Below are 18,337 nucleotides of genomic sequence, written 5' to 3'. Positions count from 1 at the left end.
AGAAGAGAAGAGAAGAGAAGAGAAGAGAAGAGAAGAGAAGAGAAGAGAAGAGAAGAGAAGAGAAAAGTGTCCTCACCATGCTAAACTCAACCAGGTAGTGCATGGACTTCTGGAACTGGCTATGGGAATAATAATATGGCTGTAGATTAGAGAAGCCTCAGAGTTTTGAAAGCAAGACTTTGTGGGCCATTCAGATGAGGGTGAGAAAACCTGCATGCCCAATGGACATCATAAGTCAGGTTTGTGAGCTTTCAGATGAGAGTTCTACTAGAAACGGGCCCTTTATATTACATTCTGGCAAAGTATCTTGCTGCCTCTGCCCACATCCTAAAAAAGGTCTGAGGCTAAATTAGAAAATGATTGGCTAAATTGTTTGGAGAAGAAGGCTTCACAACAGTGTAGTGTCTAGCCTGTGATATGGTTATTACTCAATGCATTTAGCCAGATTTATGGTGAGAAAGAACATACAGGCACTACGTGAGTTTGGCACACAGAGGGTGGCTGGACTTAAAGTAGGGGATAAAGTACTGAGGATAAAGCAGAGGCGGCCACTAAAGAGATTAATGCAAGGAGATACTGTACAGCCAGCACTGAGACAAAGTGCGTAAGACTCTCCCCATCAAGAGCTAGTGCTGCTGTAGAGGTTCCCTCTCACCATCAGCCAACAAGGCACGCAGAGACTACCACAGCCCTGGTGAAGGTGGCCAAGCTACAGAACTGGCAGCAGAACTTAACCATATGGGACTAGGTTTTGCAGACACATAAAATGCAAGAATTATAAGATCATAGAAACTTAAAGTTCCAGAAAGCCACAGAGGCCAGGCTGTACCAGATTCTCTATAAGGTGGTCCCAAGAGGCCACTGTGTAAAGCTGTTCATGTGAAGCCTAGTAGTAGTGGAGAGTCTAGGATGCAATAGATGCCAGGCATGTGGGCCACCCACCAAGGAGAGGTGTAGGTACTAAGTATAGCCAAGAGAAAGGACATATGCTTTGGGCACCCGAGCAGGACAGGTGGGTCCACCCATACCTGTTGCAGTCCTGGACAGCACACAGGGATGGCGCAGCTTGCTCTCTCTGCTGGGTTTTACCTTGCTGGAGTTCAGTCTTTCCTTTCTTTGTGTATGCCTTCATTTTGGGCTTTGAGCCTTTAAATGATGTTGGAACAGAGAGACTATGATGACATTTGCAACATGAGATGGCTGTGAGCCTCTGCGAGCCACAGATAGAATAGTATGGTTTGAATGGCAAATGCCCCACAGGCTCATGTGTTTGAATAATTTAGTCTGTAGCTGGTGACACTGTGGTGGGAGGTAGTGCAGCCCTGGGAGGTAAAGCATCTTTAGAAGATGTGGGTTGGTGGGAGATAAGGGCTCCTTCGGTTACAGCAATTACTTAGACCTAACCATTGTCTCCCAATCATCCTCCAGGAAAGCAAAGGATTTTGCTTTCTCGCTGCCCAAGCCTCAAGCCATGCCCTCCATAAGCTTCCTCACTATGGTGGGCTATACTTCCCCAAACAGAGACACAAAACAAAGCCTTTCTCCCTCAGGCATTTTGTCACAGTGGCAAATAGGTAACCCACCCTTGCATGCATGCCCCAACCCCAGTTCAATCCCTGGTATAACAATAGATAAAAATAAGTCAGTACTACCATTTAATCCTTTATATCATTTAGAGGGAATGTGTGTTTCCAATGTATTACATGGCATTAGATCATTAATAAACGTATTCAAAAAAAATAAGAGATCGGCCTAGAGATAGCAATTTTGTCCATGGAGTAAAAGGCAGAGGAGTAAAAGCCATGAGCATATTACATAAGATTTAACAGTGGGAACAGCAGGAACACCATGATCAAGAAGTCAAAATAAATTCGCCGTGGTGACACACACCTTTAATCCCAGTACTTGGGAGGCAGAGGCAGGCACATTTCTGAGTTCGAGGCCAGCCTGGTCTACAGAGTGAGTTCCAGGATAGCCAGGGCTACACAGAGAAACCCTGTCTCAAAAAATCAAAACAAAACAACAACAACAAAAAAAGGTCAAAATAAGCCAGGTAATGGTGGCATACACCTTTAATCCCAATATTCGGCAGGCAGATGCAGGCAGATGCAGGCAGATGCAGGCAGATGCAGGCAGATGCAGGCAGATGCAGGCAGATGCAGGCAGATGCAGGCTTCCTTTAGCTTTAGGCATAGCAGAGCCCCGATTCAAAGAGACATGTATACCCAGGTATCCACCCCTACAAACTCAGATAACACAGGAGAAAAACTGACAAACTTCTCTTCAACAGAGAAAACTATCTTTGCTTCTGGAACATGTTTTCATGACCCAGGTCATGGTATCTTCATCGTGTGGCCCTTGGGCCTTCAGGATAGCAGCTTTCCACCGCCAGCCCCTGAGCCTTGATTCTTAATGCTCATGTTCTTAATGCTGACACATTTTTCATTATGTCAAGCAAAATCAGAAATCGTATCTCACTGCCACAAAATCAGCTTCTGTTCATATTTCTGTCACATGGAACTCTGCTGTGGGCCTTTCCTCTAAACAGGAAGATTCTAGAATGCAGAATTCTAGACAGAGAATTGTTCTCATAGACAGAGATCATGGCTTGAAAAGCCTCAAGTGAAAAATCTTTTCTTACCTATAAAAAGAGGAATGATCCTTGATTCATAAGTTTGTATTTGAGATTTAAACAATTCTGTTTCTAAAGAGGAAAAAGAGCATACCCTCAATTTTTTTTATTTATTCATTTGTTAGTTCAGTACTCAGTAAATGTATGGTCCTCAGAAACAGTGGTGAAAGCTGACCACCTGGCTCTTCCTCTTCTGTAGGGTGGAGGGAATCTACCTCTCAGGGTAGGAATTCCATTATCTGAACAAGGTTGGGCAGATCCATGAGTCCATCATGGTTTTTGTATCAACCTTTCAGAAATCAATACGTGCCTCACTTTCCTGCCCTTTGACAACTGAGGGTATCTCTGCAGTTACTTTTAATTCCAGCAACTTCTGTAGCTCGTTTCTTCACATATTAGTAAACTCAACCAATGCAAGACTGCCTTTCAAATCACTCTTGAACTATATTCCAATTCTGTGCCTCTAGGTTTTGAATAACTGATATAAAATAAATAAGAAATAAGGTTAAGAGTCCTTACATAAAGAGGAAAGGTTAAACATGACTTAGGCAAAGGATCTTAAAACATCTATTTCTGTTAAGCTGGAAAGCAGCAGAAAAATACCGACCATGCAAAATGCAAAGACATGCCATCCCAGACCCAGAATGTCCAACACAAAGGGGCCTTTCCTCTTGAGTCTCCACCAGCCAGTTAGTAAATAATTCTTTCCCCAACGTACACACTTTCGTGCCAAGCCACACCCATGTGCATCCTATGCACACACAAGCATAGACACATCACCTTTAAGTGAGACCAAGGTTAGAAATAGCTATAAGAAATATTTAAAACTTCATTAAAATACAATAGAAAAATAAAAAAGGAAGAAAGAAGACACATACCAAGTATTATTTTAAAGCTACTCTATATGCTGGATGATGGTAGTGCACACCTTTAATCCCAGCATTTGAGAGGCAAAGGCAGGCAGATCTCTGAGTTCAAGGTCAACCTGGTCTACAGAGTGAATCCCACAACAGCCAGAGATACCTCGTTTCAAAAAAACAACCCCCACAAAAGATACTATATGCAATACATAATACTTATATATAGTAGAGAAATTTATTTCTAACTCAATACAAGGCCTGCTTATGAGGTAGTATTTCCCCCAGAGTAATTTTTGTTTTCCAACAATTTTAATAAGTGTGCAGCTTGTCTTCACCCCATCACTGTCCCTTGAAAAGGAGCCTTGAAATGGAGGTATCACTCCACTGTTCCATGCACTTCCAGTTCCTATTTGTATAATGACCATTACAAAACCTATGAATTGTTTCCTGTTTATAAAATGATTCAGCTTAGAGAGGGGGCAGAGGAGACGGTTATTCAGGGATGGTTATTCACCCCTCTCTCCCCCACCCTCCCCAGCAGACATACCATTACAAAGAGCCTGACTCACTCTGTCACACAAGCTCCGGCCTTCTAAGAGCTTTGCAGATTGTTATGATGAATACTGGCTCATAAATCCGAGTGAAGCTATTTGTGCCATTTCCTCACAGCCAAAAGGGACACCAACAAGGGTGCCACACAGTCCTCAGGCCTCCTTTATGAAGTGATCTGTGGTTTGCCACTTAGCCATAAAGGTGCCCGAGTCAAGTATGCGCCACCTCCCCCAACCCCAGTCTGCATTCCTCAGTGAGATGATGGCAAAGCATTCTGGTACTGGGCACAGAGATCTGCTGGCTTCCTCTGTGAGAGGCCAGGGAGCAGTTCTGGGGCTGTGCCTCAAGATCCACTAGGAAGAGTGATCTCTCCTCCAGAGCTGGGGAGAAAGCCTTCTATGGAAACATGGCTTCCCTGGGCTAGTGAGAAAGGTACCTGCACAGAAGAACTGTGGGGCTCCATGGCAACTCACAGGGCACATAGCTCACAAGCCATTGTGCTTACTAGCATCCCGGGCCTTAGATACAGTCCGGTGGCAGAATGCTCATCTAGCTCAAAGCAAAAAAAATGAGATGGAAAGGGGGAGGGCTAGAAAGAAAAGAGGGGAGAATGGAAGGAGGGAAGAGAGAGGGAGGGAGGCTGGTAGGTTGAACTCCCATACACCTCACACTGACCCGGAATTCAGCAGCTGAGGCACAGGGAACCTCAAAGGAGCAGCTCCACCTCAGACTCTCAGAACACATGAGAAAACATGGAGCTATTTAGGGAACCTCGAGTGTCTAGATTCCTTCAGTGTTTTATAAATTCCTTCTCCGCTCAGTCCAACTGGGAAAGGTAAGGACAACTCAGAGAACAGACTGAGTGTGGACCATACATAGGAGCTGGGCTGGGAGGGAAAGGAAACAGGGGTTCCAGCTAGAATGGTCACGCTGGCTGAAGTAAGAAACAGGCATGGCCAGGAGGTCGGAAGGCAGGTGAAAAGCCCTGGCTAGCTTGCTTGCAGAACAGTTAACACAGGGAACATTTTTGAGTGGCTACTGCGGGTGAGGGTGGATTAAGAAATTGTGACCCATTCCTTACCTCAAAGTGTTCACAGAGCCAGTTCAATACACAGACACAGAACCCATCAGATAAATAAAAGTGTTTGCCTCTACAGTAGGACAAGAGAGTCAAAGACTGTGGACTCCATAAGCTCTCCTCAGGAAGATACAAGGTCACAGAGAGCTGCTCAGGTGGGTTATATTGGATTTTTCCCAGAGAACAGTAAGAACGGGAGGAGGGTGCTTGAGGGAAATTAAGGAGACAACGTTTTTGGAAAACTGAAATTGTATTAGGAGAATCCATCTGTTGATAGAGAGGTGGATCTCCCACGTTGGAGACATCAAGGCATCATGCTCGGCAGTCTTGGGGATATGGACAATTGACAGAGACAGAAGATGCTGATGGTGGTGATGATTAGGTTCCATTGACAGAAGGGAGTCTCAGTGGGGATTGTCCAGATCAGATGGGTCTGTAGGCGTGTCTGTGATCACTACCTTGGTTATGTCAATTGATGTGAGAGGACTGAACCTAAAACTGAGGGCCACCATCCTCTAGGTCTAGGTCCCGGACTGTAGCAGTGTCAGGAAAGTAAGCTGAGCTTACATGTTTCACTTCTCTCTGCTCAACTGTTTCCTGCCACCTTCATCTCCCTGCTAACCTGTAATTGTGAGATGACAACCTTTTTCTCCTTAAGTTGTTTTTTGTCAGGTATTTTGACACAGCCACAGAAATGAAACTAACACAGCCGTATTTAAGAATACCAACAGGTCTAGTTAATAATTCAGGAAAGCAGTGGGAGGAGCCAAGAGGAGGGCAAACCAGAAACCCAAAGACTGGGAGACAGAACCAAGTGTGAACATGGGAAAAGGTAAAGGCAGCTGGTCTCAGTCTCTGGCCTCTAGAAAAGCAGCTTAACTAGATGTGGGAACTTGGTAGGAAAAGGATCATCCTGAGCTAGTGACATGTTATACTGAGGCTATGGCAGGCACCTGTCCTTAGAACAGTGGGAACACAGGGGCACGGGATCACAAGAGACACAAAAGAACCTGCTGAAGAAATTTTAGAACGTACACAGAAAGAAGAGAGAGAGAGACAGAGAGAGAGACAGAGAGAAAGAGAGAGAGAGAGACAGAGAGAGAGGCAGAGAGGCAGAGAGGCAGAGAGACAGAGAGACAGAGAGACAGAGAGAGACAGAGAGACAGAGACAGAGTCAGAGAGACAGAGAGACAGAGTCAGAGAGACAGAGAGACAGAAAGGCAGAGAGGCAGAGAGACAGAGAAACAGAGAAACAGAGAGACAGAGAGACAGAGAGGCAGAGAGACAGAGAGGCAGAGAACAGCAAAGCAAAGGAGCAGACACACAGAGCATGAAATCAGCTGGGCAGGGGCGGGAGCTCCCTTAGTGTAGACAATGAAACCGAAGGTTTCCAAAAAGCCAAGCAATAGTGTCATGTGTCATAGGAGAGTGGCAAGCTGGGAAAGGCCACATGACTGAACTGGAAGACAATTTTCCAGTGGTTGGTACAGAATCCTAAGGCCAGGGTAAGCTTAAAATCATTTTATAAAACAGAAATCAGGTGAAATCAAAGGAAGTAATGGACTTTGGAGTTTGAATTGCTGAGAAAGATTCAATAGCTCTCAGAACCCTGAGGAAAATGAATCCCACAGCACATTTTTTTTAAAAAAAAATCCTAAATGCTGCAGGCCATGGTGGCTCACCACAGTAAATTCTAGCATTTGGGGGCTGAGACAGGGGGATCACCAAGGGTTCCAGACCAGCTTGTGCTTCAGAGTAAGACTCTTGTCTCAAACAAAACAAAACACTGGGGCTGGAGAGAAAGCTTAGTGACTAAGGGCTTGCTCCTCTTACAGAGGTCAAAGGTCAGCCCCAGCACATCTGTGACTCCAGCTCCCGGAGACCTGACTCCCTCTCTTTTGGCCTCAGTGTGCATGCAGTTACCATACACACACACACACACACACACACATCATGCAGTGACAAGACAGACACACATGCATGTAATTTTTTCACATCTAAAGCAGAAGTGATAAATGCTCTTTAAGAAATCAGAACTGCTAATCAAAGTTATATGGTCCACTTTTCCTGAGAAATGACTCATTTTCCCATTGTTTCTTATTAAAAAAAGAAAAGCCTCCAAGGTGTCCTACATTTCCCAAATACAAAAGATTGTTAGATGTAATTATCGTGAATGAACTCTAACAAGTGTCTGACCATACACCAGCCTATACGGCTCAGCTGAGCAGATGTCCGTGGGGAACACTCTGTCATCCCCAAACACTCAGGGTGTACTGAGTTAACTCATCTCACAGAGATGTCCGGGATCCTCCCATGAGTCCCAGCATCTTATCACAGGGCCTGAGTAGTAAACTCACAGAGCCCAGCCAGATCATTAGTCCTCTATACACATTTCTCTTAAAGCAAATAAACCATCCTTTGGGGGGGGGTATAATCTGAATTCTTAATCATAAACTTGTATTATAAATTAATATGATTAACTATGAATTAAATAAAGGTAACCGTTTTAATGCTTCAATTACACCTGGAATGTAACCCTGGTTTTGACCTGTTTTCCTTCATCTCCTTAATCTCCACAATACTCTGAAAACCTGGGGACTTTTACTGAGGAGGTCAGCTGAGGATCAATAACCCTTTGCTCTCTCTCTCCAGGTTGCTATGAATGAGTGGGCAAGCACCAAGTTTACAAAGGGTAAGTCACCTTGAGTAGGAAGAGACGCAGAGGTCTCCTAGGATGAGACATAAATTAAACACCGAATACTGGCTCACTGTTCCTGCTTTTCTTCAGACTAAAAATAATCCGACAGGGGTTACGGACAGTGCAGTCTGGCTTCTAAGAGCCACAGTCTGTGGCTCAGAGGGGAACTCACAACCTGCTCACAACCTCTCCTATGTTCCAGAAGCACACAGAACACAACGTAGAGGCTCCCCAGCCACAATTATTGAAAAGAACTTTGATAGGCAGATAATCATGCAGATCTGGTGGTGGGTATAAGAAGCAAACATCTCAAATCACAGTGAATTTAGCTGTGTGATGCTTGACTAGAGTCCCATGGTATAAGAATTATTTCTAATTTGTTACAAGCATAAGTAAAACCATCTTCAATAACTCAAACACCATTTTGTGTGACTTGAAATAATGTAATGCTTCTAAGATAGGAGCCGGCCACAGATAAGTGGATAAGCAGCTTCAATATGAGCCAAGCCCAAGACAGACTTTGATGTACTAATGAACTAGCCATAAACTGTGAGCCTTCGTAGCCTAAAGCTAATATACACTGGAATGTCTCAAGCCCCTGAACTGAAACCTATGGACCAGGGGACTCTGAGACTGACCACTGTGTGGCTCTGGCTTACCTATCACACACTCGCCTGTCAGCACTAGTCCCTTCTCCCACACTCTTCAGGATCTTCTGGGACCTCTAACAGTGCCATCCTCCTGGACTGCCACAGCCGAAGGACCTCATGGTGGCTTGGCTTTCTCCAAGAATCCTTCTCACGAGAGAGGATTCCCCAGTGGAAACCTGCAGCTTTTTCTGCCTGACCAACCAACAGTTCCCCACTTGGTGAGATGTCTGTTTCCATGAGATCACCGTAACCTTTACATAGCGTACGTGAGAGGCGAATCTCCTGTGGACATCCTCATTGACAAGCATGTTGCAACAATACTGGCCTGGGCTCTCTGCATAATTATTTTGCTAAAAATAAGAAACACACACACACACACACACTTACACACATGCTCGCACAAACAAACAAACAAAAACCCAACACAAAGACTTGTTTGGACAGACTATGCTAATGAGGCTAATGAGGTTAAGCTGTGTGCCCCAGATGTGCTCATTCTGTGGCTAACCTTCTTACAGATGTGCGCTTCAGGGCAGAGGCCTGGGAAGACTGTTGGAAGACCAACACAGACAGGACTTGGGACAAGATGAGAAGACTCCCAACTTGTGTAGTTACCACCCGACTGTCAGTGTCTCCTGTGAGTGGAAGGCAGTTTCCCACAGCAAGAGACCTTACAGGCCCCCACCAAGCACACCAAGGGCACCTTGCCAGCATCATTGTGAACCTTCCCTTGTAAGCTTGGTTGTAGTTTGTTAATTGTATCTACAAGATTTTCTTCTCAAACTGAACTTTAAAATGATGTCTGTTTATGTCACATTACATAAATCAGAGATTTCTCAGATTGTCATAGTGTCAAACATCTGGTTACATAATGGATGTTGTGTAAATCCAACAAAAGCCCTCAGGGCACATCAGGAGGGGATACTGCCTCCTTCAGGCTGATGTCACTTGGCATGAAGCTCATCTTCAAAGACTCCTAAGGTGTGGTAATATCTGTGACTCATGAATTGTCCTTTCATTGCTGTACAGATTACATGACTTCCAGGATTAATGAGCTGAGAGTCTGACCTCATTTGTTTACTGCATACAAAGAGCATCACAGTAAATACCATGCTTATTAAGGCAAATTGGCAGGAACGACTTGCCAGATATGACCAGAGGAGGGGAAGGGCCAAAGCATCTACAACCATTAAATGAATGGCTGCATTTACACGGGGTGATGGAAAAGCTAAGGCTCCATTGCCCAGAATTCTCATAGATCAGCAAGAATGGGTTCACAGAGTCCTTGAAGCATCTGGCCCTCAGTGTCCAGAAACTGAGGAAGATTAGCCACAGGCATCCAGAGGGACCACAACCACAGGATGGGAGAGGGCAAGGAGGCTGTAGGGGCAGGCCTGACAGGCCAGCAGCTAAGTGGGCAAGAAGCTGGGTCAGGAGAGTGAATCAGGAGGGTAACTCAGGCCACTGGCTACTTCTCTGAGCTTCTACAAAATGAGATCTGTGAATTTCACAATCTGTGTTTTTATTTTTGGCGCCATGTGGAATGCGTCGAGTGGCAAAGAGTGCAGGAGGCAGGCTGACCTGGCTGTCATCCCCACTCCTTGTGGGTGTGGGCTAGCCATCAATCTCTGCCGATCTCAGGTCCCCCGATGCCTGGAAGCAGAGAATTGTGACCAATGAGTAGTCAGGAGGAGCCCGGGATAGATCCAGCATTTCTAATTACCTTCATTTCCTCTAACTAAGAGCATCTGGAATAGATTTAATGCTAGCATGCCCACATCTCACCCTCCTCTGCATGCCATACATGCTGCTTGGGGTAAAAATGTTCTCTCTCCTGGAACATTTCACGTGACTCCCTGCTTAAGGCTATAGAGCAGACACTCAATGCAGCAAGCACATTCCCAGGGATATCAGAGGAGGCTTGCCAAGGTCAAAATGAAGGATGCCAAAGGGAAGGTGCATGCACAGCACATGTGCAGGAGGAGCAAACTGTGACCTCTTGCAGTGCCTTGCTTCGATCACAGCTCCCATGTCAAATAAAGATCTCCTAGGCCTTTAAATGAAAAGATTCAGAAAACAGGCCCCTCTGAGTGAAAAGAACTTGGGGAACGGCCAGGAGGCGGGCATCACTGAGAACCTGGAAGCCCCTGTGTTTGGTTGTCCTCTCTGGCCTCCCTTCTAGGACATTCCATACTCGTCTTCATCTAGCTCATTTTCCTGTAGCTGAACTGAACTCCATAGCTACCCAGCACCCACTGTGTAGACCAGAGTCTTCAAAGCATGCTTCCCGGAACTCCATGGCACTCAGGATTTCATTCAGCCGCTGTCTTAGTTAGGGTTACTATTGCTGTGATGAAACACCATGACCAAAGCAACTTGGGGGAGGAAAAGGTTGGCTTACAGATCCCGCATCACAGCCCATTGTTAGGAGGCAAGGCAGAAACTTAAACTGGGTTGGAGACTGGAGGCAGAAGCTGATGCTGAAGCCATAGAAGGGTGTGGCTCACTGGCTTGTTCCTCATGACTTGCTCAGACTGTTTTCATATAGAACCCAGAACCACTAGCCCAGGATGGCACCACCCACAATGGGCTGGGCTCTCCCCCATCAATCACTAATTAAGAAAATGCCCTACAGGTCTGCCTAAAGTTTTCAACCTGTGGGTCGTGACCCTTTTGGCAAACCTCTACCTCCAAAAATATTTATGTTTGATTCATAAAGGGAACAAAACTACAATTATGAAGTAGCAATAAAAATAATTTTATGGTTGGGGGTCACCATGACATGAAGAACTGTGTTAAAGGGCTGCAGTGTCAGGGATGTTGAGGCCCACTGGCCCACAGCCTTATCTTATGGAGGTGTTTTCTTAGATTGGCTCTCTCTGTCCTGACTCCAGCTTCTCCCAAACTGATATCAATACCAGCCTGTACAGGCACCGTTGGGTTGTGTCCACCTTTCAGAGCTCTCTGCACCTTGGAAGAGATCTAAACAGAAAAGAGTAAATCCTGGTGACATAGTGTGGGGTCAACTGGACACCTTGAGGATTGAGACCCCTCTTATTTCTCAGTTTGTTTGGGGAAGGGTACAGTTGGGGTGGTACTGCCACTTTCTCTGCTCTCCAGCCTTATTGTGATCTGCTGGACCATCAGTGTACTTCCCACATGTTAGGAAAGCATGCTGTACATGAGGGTATACCCATGGAAGAAGACTACACAAAAGTGATCTAGGCTGGTGCTTTGGTTAGGAAGAAGGCATCCTCTGGATGAGTTGGCGGTCAGCAAGGATATGGATGAGTTGGTTATTCTGTTCCTAACTGCAAGCACCTGCCTTTGATAATGATGAAGTTAGGAAGTTTCTCAGTTCTAGAATGGTTTAGTTGGGTGCACGCCCTGAATACAGAAGGATGTTTAACATTTCGGGCCCCTGCCCACTGAAGACCCAGGAGTGTCCCCACTAAACAGCCAAGATTGCCCCCATTAAATGCTCAGGAGAGCCCCTCACTAGACACCCAGGAGTAGACAGACCCTCACTAAACACACAGGAGTACCTGCCAATAAACATCCAGGAATGCTCCCCACTAAAAACCCAGGAGAGTCCCACATTAAATACCCAAGAGCATCTCCCAGGAGTACTCCCCGACTAAATACCCAAGACTGTCACTCTTTAAAGACCAGGAATGTACCCTATTAAACACCAGGAGCATCCTCACTATGTATGGGAAGTGCCCTTTCAGGCTAGGATGTCTACCAATGTCTCTAGGAGTTGCCAAATTACTCCATCTGAGAATCCCTCAGTTACAAAACTAGGGGTGGGGTGGGGAGATAGCTCAGCAGTTAAGAGCACTGGCTCCTCTCAAAGAGGTTTAGATCCCAGCACTCACATGATGATGGCGCTCAATAATCCTAATTCCAGTTCCAGGAAATCCAATGCCCTTTTTCTGACCTCCACAGGCACTGCATGCAGGTGCTGCACAGATATACAAGTAGGCAAAACACTCATGCACATAAAATAAAATAAAGCTGAAAAATAAATTTTAAGTAAAATTACAAACTAAGTTGTGCATGGTGACAAACGACCTCCAATCCCAGCACTCAGAAGACAGGAAAATCTCGAGTTTGAAACCAGCCTGGGCGACATAGGGAGGCCCTGCCATAAAGAAGGAGGAGGAAGAGGAGGAGGAGAATGAGGAGGAGGAAGAGAACAACAACAACAACAATTAAAGCCCACTTAATATCTGGGAAGAATGCACAACTGTTTTTATAGGTGGCAATATATTATACAATTCAGAATTATTCCCCACTCACCTCTGTCTTATTATAAGGCAAAAGGCATCAAAGAAAATATAATTCTACCACTAAAGCAGCACACAAAAACAAAAGCATCAAGTAAAGTTCCAAACGGAACCTAGACTGGAAGGTACTTCTCGGCCCCCAGCCTGCCCCTAGTCGTGCAACAAGCAAGCTCTTCAAACTACTTGTGCTTGAGGAAAGAACAAAACCACTCGGGACACGGATCAGCTTGCCCTAGCAGCTGAGCCAACAGCAGATGAATCTCAGAGACAAAGACACATCTTTTAACATCTACTCCACAGGAGAGTAGAGAAACGGTGTTAGCTCATATAATAGCTTTCAAACGTCTTTTCCATTGATAAGGTTTCTAAACTACAGCAGGCCTGAAACAAATAATAGACACAATCTCTTAGTGCTCTGGACTCAAGAAGCAAGAAGTATCCACAAGATGTTTCGCTGTGAGGATACAGCAGTGGTACCAGTAGTAACAGCAGGAAACACCAGGCCACATTTTAAAAGGAGAGAAAAGCATCCAGATAAGGCTTTAGCAGTAAAAATGTAAGCAATGAGATAGCTATTTTCAAACCCATTTAAACATCATACAGTGTATTGAAAATCACTCTATTTCATCAATATGTACAGCTTTTATATTTTATGTCAGTTAAATTTCCTATTATGCTTTAAATATACCCAGGAAATATCAAAGCGTATGTCACATCCACAAGGCAGCTCCTTTCGTTTGCAGGGCTTCTGGTCTTTATGCTTCTTACACAGTGACTAGAATTCCGTGCCCATTTTAAAGACAGAGCTCCTAGATGGAAGACTCAGGACTCTGGAACACCTCTCATGAAAAAAAAGTCAGACCCCATCTCCTGAACCCTTAAAAATAAATACTTTCACCACGCTCACTCATGCCATCTCTCTCACCTCCAATATTTAGAGACATAAACTAGCCCAGTTGGGCCTTTTGTAGCCAGTGGCTCTTCAAGTGTGCTTCCAGGACAAGCATTAAGAATAGAAACTGAGGGCTGGCGAGATGGCTCAGCAGGTAAGAGCACTGACTACTCTTCTGAAGGTCCTGAGTCCGGATCCCAGCAACAACATGGTGGCTCACAACCACCCGTAAAGAGATCGGACGCCCTCTTCTGGTGCGTCTGAAGACAGCTGCCTACGCAGGAGCAAGCGGCCAGAGCCAGAGGTCCTGAGTTCAACAGCAGCCACACACACACACACACACACACACACGATAGCACACGGCCATCTGTCCGGCTACAGTGTACTCATACACATAAAATAAATAAAAATAAAAATCTTTAAAAAAAAAAGAAAGAAAAGAATAGAAACTGAGTGGGACAGTGGTGGCGCACACCTTTAATCCCAGCACTTGGGAGGCAGAGGCAGGTGGATTTCTGAGTTCGAGGCCAGCCTGGTCTACAGAGTGAGTTCCAGGACAGCCAGGGCTACACAGAGAAACCCTGTCTCGAAAACAAAACAAAACAAAACAAAAACAAAAACAAAAACAAAAACAAAACAACAACAAAAAAGAATAGAAACTGAGAAATGCGGTGTTTCATCCCTGACTCAGGAGGCTGGGTCCGTCTGTGACAGCAAACGCTGCAGGTGATGCCTAGGAGCCCTTAAAGTTGAGCCTACTGATTTAGGACTGTATTGTTTCCTAACCTATATCCACGACAGGGTATATTTTTAACTACAAAAATTCAAGCTGTATTGAATGCTTATCTCACCTCAATCCCCTGCAAGGTAGGTACCCCCACTTCAGTGCTGTCAAGGGATCTGCATTTCACACTGAAACAAGGTCTGCCTTGCTTTACTGAGGAAGTCACAGGTTGGTTTGCTAGTCTCTTGTCTGTTTTGGCTCCCTTAGCTTTCCTCTTTGGAATAACTTGGAGACAGTGGGTGGATGGAGAATGTGATAGCTGTGAGAGGAAGGGCCGCATCCCTCTGGTCACCAAGTCAGAGTTGAAGGGCAGGGGGTTCAGCTGAAAAGCATTTCATCCTGACTCCATTTCCTTGGGTGACTGCAGGATGCCAAGGAGCTCCCAAGCCCTGGTTGAGACACACCTACCCCCAACCCCAACTCCCAAGGGCTGTGGATCCCTCGCCTCAAGCATCCTGGCATCCAGGCTGCAGCAGGTGGTCTCTGAGGGCCCAGAGACGAAGGAGCCAGCCCACCTGGAATTGCGGGAGGGGGTACAGGACAGGCACCCTCTTCCTGAGGAGGACACAGGAATGAAGCTGCTTCCCTGTGTCCCTGGGTCCACGGTGCCTAGGGACTGAGGGGAGCCGCGTCTCAGTGTCCCATGGTCCCCTAGGGTGAGGGAGCAGTGTGATCTAGACCATGCACGCAGGTGGGAGGTGGCGACTCACCGTGTGGGTCGCTCTTCTCGCGGACGCCGTCCACGCGGCCGTCAGGATGGATGCGCAGGAAGAAGCCGCCGTTCTTGCAATAGAGCCGCTTGGGGTCCTTGAAGTGGCCCGGTGGGAAGGCGGCACCGCCGTCCTCCGGCAGTGCGGGGAGCGAGGTGATGCCGCCCGCAGCCATGGCCCCTCCGCCGCCCCGGGACCTCGCTGTGGCAGCTCTCGGGGCTCCCCGGCCCCGACCCCGGCCTCGGCCCCCCAGCGCGGCTCTCCCGCGGGCTGCCAGCCTCCCGGTCCGCGTCCTGCCGGGCTCCCAGAGAGCCCCTGTGTGTACAGCGGCCCGGGGCCGCGTCACCCCACGTCCCCGCCTGCACCCCGGCCCCGCGCGCCCCCGCCCCGCGCACCGCCTCCTCCCCACGCCCGGCGCCTCCAAGTTGCAAAGAATCTGTCCCTCTCGGCCGAGTTTTCTCCGGGAGACTGCGGTGACGCAGCTCCTAAAGCGTAAATGCAACTTTCTAACTTTCTCTACTCCTGCCTTTTAACCCAGAGACGAGCTTTCCACCTAAAGCAGCAGAAGGATCTGAACGGGGGAGGGATCGAGTCAGGCTTTGGAAATCTCCAGTCCCGTAGAACACACGCTGTGAAAGGCTAGGGTGCGGGAGACAGAGGCCTGGAATGGGGTGCTTGGGTTTCCTTTCTGGGCACCCAGCCCGAGACAGCGTGGGAAGATGAAAACCGCTTGAGTCCTCTACACGTAAGAGCCCAGAACTGGCACTTGCCCTGCCTCACTTGTTAGATGTTTCTTGGAAAGAACCAAGTCTCACAGAATTACAGTTAATTGCGGTTGGGGATAGTAGACCCCAATAGAATTCAGATTCTCTGCCCCTCTGACCTGAAACTAGGTAGCTTTTCTCCCCTACCTGTGGGGGTACACCTCCTCAGTGAGAGTGTTTACCAAAATACCATTTGGAAAACCTGCACACATCAAATGCCCCGTGCTGGAAGCCTCTGCGATGTGTGGCTACGAGGCAAAGCACTGTGACAGAAAGGGTGAACACCAGGAGATGAACAAGAGCCGGGTAGTGGTGGCATAAACCTTTAATCTCAGCACTTGGGAGGCAGAGCCAGGTGGATTTCTGAGTTCGAGGCCAGCCTGGCCTATAGAGTGAGTCCAGGCCAGCCAGGGCTACACAGAGAAACCCTGTCTCGGAAAACGAAACAAAACAACAAAGAGAACTGCTCTGAAGAGTCACACACCATACAGAATACCTCACTGTGAGAAAATACAGATTTAGGGAAGTGCCACTATGTGTTAGCTGTAGAGTACACCTTTAATCCCAGAGGAAGGTGGGTTAAGGCCAGCCTGGACTGCAGAGTGGGCACCAGGAGAGCCAGGACTACACAGAGAAACTCTGTCTTAAAAAAAAAAAGAAAGAAAGAAAGAAAGAAAGAAAGAAAGAAAGAAAAGAGAGGAAAAGGAAAGAAGGTATATATAAAAAACTAAACTACAGAGGTCTTCACTCAAGTGTGTGATGGGCATTAACAAATTCTCCAAAGTTGTAAAACCAAGTCTTTTCTCTAAGCCGTTGTGTTTCAAGCAGATGAGTGTGTGTGTTGTGTGCATATTCATTTCCCCTTGTCTCCTGCTAGGTTCACGGCTGAAGCCTTTATAACATGAGACAAATTAACATGAAAAGATACCAACTTATCTAATATAAATATGGAATCTTGGAAAGGAAATAAAGACCTAAGAGCTACACACACAGACCTGTGTGTTTTCGGTCAAGTTGGAAGGAGAAGTTATGTATAATTGTAGAGAATGGTGATTGAAGCAGATGCCCGCTAATGGGCAGAAGTGGTGTGGGGAACTTAGAAGGTCTTGGTTGGTCTGATTGTGTATCTCTGTCTTCAGAGATGAAAACTCCCTGACCTGTAGGTATATGGTGGATACTTGCCAAATGTAGGTTTATGACCTCAGTAAGACTAAGGGGTATGAAGGCAACCCTCTCTCTCTCTCTTTCTCTCTCTCTCTCCCTCTCTCCTTCTCTCCCTCCCTCCCTCCCTCGCTCCCTGTCCCTGTCCCTCCCCCCGCCTCTCGTTTCTAGACAGTGTTTCTATGGTAGCAGTCCTAGAACTCACTCTGCAGGCCAGGTTGGCCTCCAACTCAGAGATCTACCTGCCTCTGCCTCTAGTGCTGTGATTCAAGGCCTGCATTACCACCGTCCAGCCCTGCTTTTTTCTTCAATGCTGTTTTCTTAGATGCAAAGGTGCCATTTGGGGACAAATGTCCTCAACCCCTCAGTTCTCTGATACCAGTCTCTAGAATAGATTACTCTCTTCTTCTCTGAAGGTCCAGTAAGACCAGCAGCTCCTTCTGGATGCTGAGCATGGCCCAGGGGAACAGGAGTAGGACTCTACCCGGCATTCCTGCAAGGCAAACTGGATAATAGCAACTACAGCATAAATTTGAAGAGCATCAGTGCTGGGTAGTTAACTGACTGGCATCAGACAAGGATTTGTGGAAGAAACTACATTCCGTTCCACACCTAGTTCCCTCCAAAGTCAGGAGAGGAGGGGGTATCTATTCAACTCTTTCCTCACCCTAAAAATCCCATCCATATTTATGGGAAATGGTTAAGCTATGAAAATCCAGACTTCCATAATAAATGGTTGCAAACAAGCTAAAATGTGAATGTTTATCAACAGGAGCACATTTAATGAAGTGATTCATGTAATAAATATTAGTGAGTATAGTAACTCACTGAAGATTTGTGAGCCTGCCATCGCCAGATATAGTTCTACAATGGACTATTGCTGATTTGTTTTTAATGATTTCCTACATGGACTGTGAACCCAAGAAAGAAGTGAAGAATGTAAGGTATCCTGCAATGTGTCCCCTACACTTTGTCTTTTGAAGTGACCCCCCTCCCTAACAAATGCATACACTGTGTGAACTGACAGACTGTGTTGTAGTCTGGGGGCACCTGCCCCTGTGCACCTGCAGTGAAAGGACGAGCAGTGAAAGGACGAGCAGTGAAAGGACGAGCAGTGAGAGGACGAGCAGTGAGAGGACAAGCAGTGAAAGGACGAGCAGTGAAAGGACGAGAGCAGTGAAAGGACGAGCAGTGAAAGAAAAGGACGAGCAGTGAAAGGAAAGGACGAGCAGTGAAAGGACGAGAGCAGTGAAAGGACGAGAGCAGT

The 18,337-nt window shown here is 46.5% G+C and overlaps 1 protein-coding gene across 2 annotated transcripts in view; it reads right to left on the bottom strand.

Annotated features, from left to right (window-relative positions):
* Fgf2 (fibroblast growth factor 2) overlaps positions 1-15,669 on the bottom strand; it is a 59,989-nt gene extending 44,320 nt beyond the window's left edge. Inside the window, exon 1 of one of the 2 annotated variants that reach the window (XM_031376664.1) lies at positions 15,146-15,669. In XM_031376664.1, the coding sequence (XP_031232524.1) occupies positions 15,146-15,320 (175 nt within the window). In that variant the 5' untranslated portion in view covers positions 15,321-15,669. The remainder of the gene's footprint in view (positions 1-15,145) is intronic. The other variant, XM_031376663.1, reaches the window with a different exon arrangement.
* Positions 15,670-18,337: the final 2,668 nt, after the last annotated feature.

Source organism: Mastomys coucha, unplaced genomic scaffold, assembly GCF_008632895.1.
Source record: "Mastomys coucha isolate ucsf_1 unplaced genomic scaffold, UCSF_Mcou_1 pScaffold17, whole genome shotgun sequence".
Lineage (NCBI taxonomy): Eukaryota > Metazoa > Chordata > Mammalia > Rodentia > Muridae > Mastomys > Mastomys coucha.
The sequence above is the reverse complement of the archived record's forward strand: the minus strand, read 5'-3'. Positions and strand labels throughout refer to the sequence as shown.